Raw genomic sequence first — 9,567 nt, forward strand, 5'->3', positions numbered from 1 at the left:
TCAAGCACCTACATTGAACACCTTCAAGAGTAAATTGGATGCTTATCTTGGTGGGATCCTATGACCCCAGCTGACTTCCTGCCCCTGGGGCAGGGGGCTGGACTTGATGATCTCCTGAGGTCCCTTCCAGCCCTGATGTCTATGAAATCTATGAAAATCCTCAGAGTTCACAGATGGGCTCCTAGCTTTAGTGTTGTGATGCTAGATCTCTTCCTCTGTGATGAAGTAGACTTTAAGACCTATTTTAAGATCTTACTATGGAGTCTCTAAGAACAGATATAGATATGTTCCTATGTAAGAAATTTGAGATCTGCCATTGATTACTATGGAAGCAAAATCAGGCTCTTCTAGTAAAAGCTGTTTCATTAGCCACATGCACTGGGAATTTGGTAGTTCTTTTTCTCAGATAATATGTTGTTTCTGTATGTTCTTCTTGCTCACCTTGCCCTTCTCCTTGGCATTTCTACTGTTGCCTGCTGAACTGGCAACTTCTGTAACCATCCTTCATTGAGGTAAACTAATGGAGCACGCATGATTCAACATTGGATTCAAATTAACATAGACTATGTAGCTTCAATGTGGAAAGCTGGTTACTGGCTGAAATTAGGGAGAGAGAGGGGCTAACACTTTGCTGATTGTATGGGATAGAGAAATATAAAGGGAATGTACAGTGACAAAAACAATAAAACAAGCAAATCTTGATACTAAAATACATCTGTGCATTAATGTATTTAAGCACATGATTACCTTCACAATGAAACGTGAGTGTTTTTCAGCTGAAGACAAGCTTGTTTATCTGCTTACAGTAAAGCATGTGCTTGAAATTGTTTTGCTGCAGTGGTGTCATTTCCTTCTCAACAGTTGAAAAACAGAAGACCAGATCCTACATTTCTATTTTTAATGCTAGTGTTATTAGGAGTTTGGGTGCACCAAGGAAATGGCAGTGTATTCAAATATCAACTTCTTTTCACTTAACAACTTGTGTTTCAGGAAGGGGCCATAGAAGGAACCAAACATGAATAAAAGGCATGGCCTAGGCTTTCACAGTGAGGCAAGACTTTGGACCTACATCAATTGTAATTAACCTGGCAATTCTCTGTGGTGCAAAGAGCCTATTGGGATTCCTTGCTTGCAGCCAGGAAGTGCTGGGTCTGCCTGATGGTAGAATTTTATTGGTTCAAAACATTTTAGATTTGATCATTTGTTTCTTTTATTTACATGTTCCTAGCCAGTAGCTCCATATTATAAATAGGTGTGTACGGTCTATATGAACTGGATTGAGATGGATATGATAGTGTAACTATGGTGATCCAGGAAATATACAAAGCAAGGATTTTTGTGGGCGACATCTTTTATTAGACCAACTGCATATGCATCTTGATGGAGATGTTGTCTTTGGGATAAAAGTAGGTACAGAACGTAGAATGTCAGTTTCTGTGTTTTCTCTGTAATTTGTATTATTCAAACTGTATATGTCAGAGTCTGTTCCCAGTTGTGGTAGGAAAGGCAAAGATTACTTACTTCTGTTAAGACCCTGCTATGGCAGTGATTGAAAAAACTGTTGAACACAAGCTGCTTGCTTCATTACATACATGTTTTCTCTCTAGGACTGCCTATACCAGTTGGTTTGGTCAACATTATTAAAACAATAGGAGAAAGTACCATGTTACTTGGTTGGGAGAGACCAGTACTTGATGAATTAGGATGTAGCAATGGACATTTCATTACAGGATACAGGGTATGTATACATATAAAGCAGTGCCCTGTCCTCTCTACCAAAAGAAATCAAATATTTTATATCATGATAATTTTAAAAACTTCCTCAATATTTCTGTGTAGGTTTTTTCACGTGCATAATTTTGTTTGAAGTATATCTCAATGTCAGTTCTTGGAGAAACTGTGGGAATAATGATCAAAAACAGCACATTGATTTATAACCCTCAATAAAATTGTTAAAAGCATTTTTGATGACAAAAGCAGACCTGTTATTCTTGCTCAATAATTTCTGACACATAATCCATTGAAAGAAACCAAGTAGGAAATGTATGCTCTCTGGATTATTATAAAATATTAAAATATTATAAAATATGAAAATGGAGTTGGAGTACATTTTCAAAGATATAGATCTAATTAAATTGAAACTACCCTTTACAAGAAATAGTAAAGGGGGCATATTTGATTTGTAGAGGTTAGATCTGAGGGTTTTGAATTTGATTTTGTTTTAAAGTTTGTCAAAAATGTATGGCCATGTTTAACAAATAAAGACATAGAGCCTGATTCTGCTATACTTATTTTGGGTGATAGGTTATTTCCGGAATAGTCCCATTGCTTTTAATGATCTGTCTTCCTCCTATCCAGCTACTAACTTAGGTAGGTCCCCAGTATGGGACTCATCTTGCACATAGTTATCTTCCTTTCGTGATTTTTAAGTCAGGCAGTACTATTACCCCCTCCCCCCTCTTTTACAGATGAAAAATGAGATACAAACAAATTGAATGAATTCTGTGTGATTAAACTGGTAGTCAGTAGGATGGTAGGTAATTGATTTTTTGTATTGTAGATTAATGTCCTAACCATAATACTATCCTTCAACAGGACTTGTGGAGTAAGGTACTATTTCATATGAGTAGAAGTATCATAACCCAGACCATAGTAATTAAGGGAAATAGCTTTACTTATTTACTTTAAGTGAATTTAATCCTTGTGCAAGATCCCAGAATAATTACCCTGCAGACAGAAAACATCTATTTATCAACAGCACAGGTTAGCAGTTCAGTGAATTCTTGTCTAGGCCTGGAATGAGGTATCTCTCCAGGGACAGGGAAGAAGCTAGCTTAGTGCTATGCTCCAGTTCTCTGGTTATCTGAATGCTAAATTGCAGATAGTAGTGGTGCATTTTGTCCAACTCATTCCAGGAGAAGGAAGATAGCAAGTAGTTCACAATGCAAGAGCAAATAGTTCTAATCACACATTTAAAATCTGTTAGTGGGTAAAGAAAAGCATATTTCTTTCTTCATACTGTCCTATAAGATTCAATAGACATTATTGGTGAATAAAACATGTAATGCTCTACAACATCACATGCTCAATAGGAGCATGCACATCTGGAATAATGGAAGACTATAATCTTAAGATTAATATTAAATATTTGTCATTGCTTGGGGAAAAAGTGTTAAATTGTTACTTGGCAGGAATAAACTGAATGCACTATTATCCAATTATCATAACTGGGAACAAATTTGTATTTTTTGCTTGCTATGAAAAAACCATGAAATCCCTTTATAACTACTGGAAAGCCTGTTCTATACTGATTCATAACTGTACAATATATATCATCTTAGTTGTTCAATGTTTCATGCATTTAATACCAGTTAGTATATGGTACATTTTGCTACCATTAGCTGTGGTTAAAATGGTGTAGTATTAATAATTTTCCTATATTACTTAGATGTTGAATCAGTTTTTTAAAGATAAGCCATCACTGCCCTTTCCAATTCATCAGTCCTAGGCCATGTGATTATAATAAGTCAACACATATTACCTTTACTCATGTCTGCACCTGAGCTTTAACATATCTGTGAGATGAATCAGCTCATGATTTTTAAAGAGACATGGTTCAAATCTTCTAAACAAGGGCTTGATTGTGGTCTTATTAAAGATAATGGCAGCACTGTCATTCTTTGTGGCTGCAGAGTACATAACAAAGAGAAACCACTTCAATTAAAAGAGAAACGTTTTAAATTGAAACAAAAGAAATTTCGACTGGCTGTTAGGAATAGTTGAGCATCAGATTACCTAGAGGGATTGTGGAATTTCCATCCTTAGAAGATTTTAAGAGCAGGTTAGACAAACATTTGCCTGGGCTGGTTTAACTAAATCAGAGATGTATAATACAAGCTTTCCTAAGCAGAGGGCTTACTTCATCAGATGTTCTGAAGGCCGTGCAGGGAGCAGAGCTGCTAAATAGAAAGCAGTGGTTAGAATACAAAGGATAGGGAAAGAGGAGGGAGCACTGCTGAGAGAGGCATGTTGGGTAGAAGGGAGACTTCAAACTAAGATAAAGTTAACTCTCTCTCTCTGGGACGGTTTAGACTGGGATGATCCAGCTTTGAGCAGGTGATTAGACTACATGACCTCCTAAAGGTCCCTTCTAGCCCTAATTTCCTCTGATTCTGTGTGTTTCTCAACTTCCACAATTTGGGGGCAAAAAAAGAAAGAAACAGTGGGAGAAATTATTCTGGAAGTGTTTGCACTGCTGTGGGACTTTCTGGCAAGTGAAAATCCAATGTTTCAAACCCTGAAGTCGTTCGTTGGCAGCATATTCTGTCAATAGTAACTTATGCCAAAATGCTCTTATTGAAAGCTGTGCTTGTAGAGTAAGATACTATATGAATGTGGAAGATCTTGCCTTGTGGTTTTTAGTTGGACATTGATTGCACTAGGACTTTCCTTGAATAAGGATTGACAGAGATTTTCAAAGATTTTTAGGCTCCCAAATCTGCAGAAAGGTGCTTGGTAAGATTTTTCAAGAGGGCATTATGTGGTTGGGCAGGTAAATTCAACTGAAACCTTGGCCCAATGTGTTTAAAGTCTGGAATTATTTTGTCATACATGTTACTCTTAATGACAGTGACACACGTGAATACCCTGTATGCCATCTTGTCTGAAATCTTGCACAGAAGACCAATTTCCCACTTGAATTCTGTTACCATAAATCACCCTAAATAAGCTATAATAAAATGTAAAAATTCCTTGAATAAGTACTAAAGGCTTTATAACTACAGTAAGTAGGGATCCAGGAAGGCTTCATAGCTTTATTTGGATAATTTAGCAAGCTGTTTTTCTCTTTAACCTTCTCCCTGTATTTTATTTTACACTCAGATATGTATCAATGGGAAATTTCATAAGTTTGTTGCGAGTTCAGCATGTACCAAGGTAAACAGACTTTTTTGTTGAATGATGTTACTTATTCTATCAATATTTAATATGGAGAAGCCAAAGAACTGAATAATTTGGTAGATGTTGCAGTGATGGGAGGGGAGAGGTATACTGCTTATGATGAGAATATTGCTTCTTTTCATAGCAATATAGTTGATAGAAATAAACACTGGATACTGTATTATAATGGAAGAATGTAATTTTAATAGTATAATATTAGATACATAACACCTTAATAGTTTCTCTGGAATTCGTTTGAGGATTCAGTGTAGTCTCTTTTACTCAGTTGCTCAGGAGCTGTATGACACACCAAGGTCAGTTCCCAGGGCATCATGCATGATGTGTATCATCAAAAATACATCAGTTCCTCCTGGGGTTTGTCTGTTTCTCTCTATGACCCTTTCTAAAGCTTCTGTTATGTGCCGAGTGGGCTTTTATAACTCTGGAAGTAAGATTGGGTCAGTTTGTCTTCGCCAGCATTATTCCTGGTTAGTCTTTTTCAGCACAGAGCATTTCATCTGAATATGAAAATGCATTCTGAGTGAAATATTGGCAACTCTAAAATAGCATCATTTCCAGTTATTACTGAAAATACACCATGTTGCATTTATTACGTAGCAGGCATGTCTACATGTGAAATTAGTGCAGCTGAATAAACCCTGGCACGGTTTGTGCTTGCAGGTGCTACATTTGCCTGTGTGCCCAGGACTGCAGGATGTTGAGCTGGGCTTGAGCAGCCCTGGCTGGCAGGGGGCCCCAGGGGTCAGCCTGGCAATTCAGGGCTGCTCCAGCCTGGCTCAATGCACTTCAGGGCTAGCTGGCAGGCAGCCTCCGCACTAAAACACCCTCATGCCCCAGCCAGGCCCATCGCTGTCTATATGAACGTTGCAGCAGAGTAAACAATTCCACCATAAGATAGTACTTGTGTCTGGCAGCACTGTCCTATGGCAGAATTAATTAGTTTACGCAATCCTAATACCGCTGCACTTGTAGATGGTGACGTTTTACTGCAGAGCTAATTAGTCAACTCCACAATGAACATCTCATGCAGACATGCCCAGTGTCACTGAGTACATGGACCCGTAAGTGTTACACAGATCGTAATTCATGAAATGTTCAGCCACACTTCAAGTAGTTCTCTCTCCTTCTAGACATCCTAATTATTCTTCACTGTTTGACTCACTATGCAACTTGTAAATAAATATGTTCATGTGAAGACACAAATGGCCTGAATACATAAAGACACTGCATCTGCCCTTAAAAAATCAGTAGTATACTTCCTCTTTCTTTTCATTTCTTTGCCACCTGTGTAGCTAATAGAAATATGATAAATAGTGGTGAGGTCTTGCAAACCACAGAACCATGCTTAATGTACTGTGTACTGCTTCCCTGGCTCTCTGCTCCAGGAACTCCTTCCAACATTCAAAACTACTGAGCAACTTCAAAGTGCTGCTATTAAGAAAGAATAACTTATAAGAGAAATGTTTCCTTCTACTCTTCCCCAAACATAAGGCCAGAAGGGCCCACCTGGATCCCATCCACAGCAATCATAGACAACCAAGTAATAGGCACTAAATCCAAAAGGGTCTGCAAGAACATCCATGTACATGTCGTGCCCACAAACCACAAGTGGTAAAATACCCCCAGCTAGCACCTTTACTTCAAAAAATCCAAGAGACTAAAAAACAATATACCATAGGAGGGGAGCAGGAGTGACCTGGGTACAGCTAGTGCCTTAGGTCTCTGTAATATGAGGGAATCTATTAGGTAAAATATGTCCAGATGATTCTAAGAAGTGGAACTTGGGTCACGCTACAGAGCAAGGCAAAAAAAAAAAAAAAAAATCCCTGCCATTTTCACTTGGGCTGAATTCTCCCCTTTGTGGACATTTTCTCCATTACAAACGCACCATTTCTCCTAGTTACAGATTCCAGGAGGAAGCCAATAAGAGATGATAGCTACTGTAGATATAAAAAATATCAAACTTAAAGTCTAAAATATTGTTGAACCTCTACACTAGAAAGATAGGCAAAAAGCAAGGCAGGGTAGCGCCTTAGAGATGAACTGGTTCAGAGGCATGCACTTTTGTAGGCAACAACTTTGTTAGACATTAATGTCAAATGATGCATCTGATAAAGTAAGCTGGTGCCTGTGAAAGCTCATGCCTCACTAAACAAGTCAGTCTCTAAGGTGCCACTCTTATCAATTTTCTGCCTTACTTCAGACAAAAGTGGCTACCCACCACTGTATACTGGCAAGAGACATTTTGGCTTCCCCAAGTGAGCCAGGACTGTTTCTAGCCCTGAAAAGGACTGAGAGCAGACACCTGAAAACCATGACATTTTATTAATAGAAGGAATTTATTTCTTTTTTTAAAGAGTTTCAGGGCTCCTTCTAAACTATTTGAGGCAGGACTCAGGGGGCACATGCAGATGAGTGCATACGTGTGGTATGTGGCACTGCAGACCTATCTGTAGCGCTGCACACCACACATGCAGGTGTTCCCCCTTGCTGTAAATTTGCAGCACACAGCAGGGAAGGGGAGGGTGTTGATACCAGGAGATCCTGGTATAAAAATAAAATGGGGTGCTGCATGTGGTGGCAGCATGGCCCAAAACTGGAGCCTGGTTAACAAGAGCCATGCTCCAGCTGCTGATCAGGCTCCCTGCTGCAGGATTGCTGCTGCTGCAGCCCCCAGAGGCCCCAGGACCTCAGAAAAGGCTGCTGGGGCCAGCCCAGGTGGGCAACATGCCACGCTTCAGATCGTGTGTGAACAGTTGTTCCCCAGGGACAAGTAGGAGCAGCACATATTGTGCCATTGTGTTTGTCCTTGGGGAAATGCATGTTTCTGTTCATGAGGACGTGCCCAGGGGGTTCAAACATATTCAAGGGAAGACAATAGGTAGGTGTTTTCCCAAGACAATGCTTAAAAGCAATATTTCTCTTGTAGCATATGTGCTACATGCAAAATACATGAATGGTGGAAGGAGGCACAAGGACTTTATTAATATGAATTTATGATTGGTTGCTCATGGGTGGTTTTGACATTCATGAATAATGCAACTATCCTAGACTTGTGTAATAAAACCTTTATAGCACTTCTGCCCTGCACCCCCTCTCATGTAGTCCTTATTTATCAGACACATACCATTTATAATACTGGGCTGACATAAACAGACAAAATACCATTGAAGTCAATTTATGCCAGTAGAAAATGTGGCCTAATGTCTGATGTCGAAGTGATTGTATAAATCCTAGTACTGCTGAATGTACAATGAATGACTTAAATTCATTTTAAAATTTAGATCTCCTCTCATTTCAGACCATCTTAGAAAATCTTGATCTCTCTGTGTCATTTCAAATCAGTGTTCAGACTGTGGGCTCTTCTGGTTTGGTTTCTGAGAAGAAGATTGTTCAATTCAGTTGTCCATCGACAGACAAGGAAGCTGCTTCATTTGCATCTAGTGATTACCCTGAAGAACAAAAGCCTGATGTCAGCTCTCAGGAGGTAGTAGCAACAACATGTATTACCAGTGGCAATTTTTATCCTATGGGCCATCTTTTCCTGAAAAAGTTATTGTCTTCATGACAAGCACCTGTTTAACTTTGTAGCTTAATGAGGAGACACTGTAATAGGAAAGACCCTGTAGGGAATTATTAATACAAAACATTAAAGTACTTCTATGGAAATTAAAAGCAGTCTTCTAGTCTTATAATGAATGATGTGAAAGCATCACATGAAATTGGTATCTTAAATGTGTAGAGACCGTTGCAAAGCTGCAGAATGAATTCCCAGTCTACAGCTACATGAAAATACTGCAAGAGTTAATTATAATGGAAGCAGGGATTGTGGGTGTTTGCAGGGCCAGCTCCTTCCCAATATCTGGGTCCAAATTTACTCAGCTGAGTTGAAGATGGGATGGACTTATATCCTACAAATTATTAGGAATGGAGAGGTGAAAAGCAATCTTGGATCAGGTGACTGTGAAGACTAACTGACTGTACTGTACCATGGAATTTATTGGTAAGGTGCTATTCAGCTCTGAAAAAAGTATCCTCATAGGAACTGAGGGAGATGAAATCCAAGGGCTCATGGATTAGAACTATACAAAACTAAAAGTCTGGATATTTTTAAACAACACTATAACAGGTGCAGGATTTCACTGAGGGAACATATAAATGGAACCAAGGTCCTTTTACATGGAAGAGAGAAAAGGGTTGGTCATGGAGTTGACAGAGATTCTACTACAAAGGTGCTCTCCGATGGCAAAGTTTGAATAGAGTTTGGAACTGAATCCACCTTTCCCAATCCATGTAAGATGTTCATTATGCAACACTATATGTTAAACAGATAGACTAGGGGTGGACAATTATTTTGGGCGGAGGGCTGCTTACCCAGTTTTGCCAAGCTGTTGAGGGCCGTGTGGGTAGCCCTGCCCCTTGACAGATGCCCTGTCCCTTGGTCACCATCTTGTGACCAATGTCCCAATGTCTTGGGGAGCAATGTCTCAGGGCCAGCACCGGTGGGGCCCAGAGCAGGGTGCAGACTGGCAGGGGTCTGTGGAGCCAGTTTAGGTTGCACCAGCAGGGAGAGGGGGGAACTGGCTGGCTCCATCCAGTGCGCGGGGG

At 39.5% G+C, this 9,567-nt stretch overlaps 1 protein-coding gene across 1 annotated transcript in view; it reads left to right on the forward strand.

The window, feature by feature from the left end:
* Nucleotides 1–9,336, forward strand: part of LOC109321885 — a 51,425-nt gene extending 42,089 nt beyond the window's left edge. The window contains exons 2-4 of the mRNA XM_019552645.1: nucleotides 1,608–1,738; nucleotides 4,882–4,935; nucleotides 8,261–9,336. Coding sequence (XP_019408190.1) covers nucleotides 1,608–1,738; nucleotides 4,882–4,935; nucleotides 8,261–8,527 — 452 coding nt within the window. The 3' untranslated portion in view covers nucleotides 8,528–9,336. The remainder of the gene's footprint in view (nucleotides 1–1,607; nucleotides 1,739–4,881; nucleotides 4,936–8,260) is intronic.
* Nucleotides 9,337–9,567: the final 231 nt, after the last annotated feature.

Source organism: Crocodylus porosus, unplaced genomic scaffold (genome assembly GCF_001723895.1).
Source record: "Crocodylus porosus isolate Cpor-Errol unplaced genomic scaffold, CroPor_comp1, whole genome shotgun sequence".
Lineage (NCBI taxonomy): Eukaryota > Metazoa > Chordata > Crocodylia > Crocodylidae > Crocodylus > Crocodylus porosus.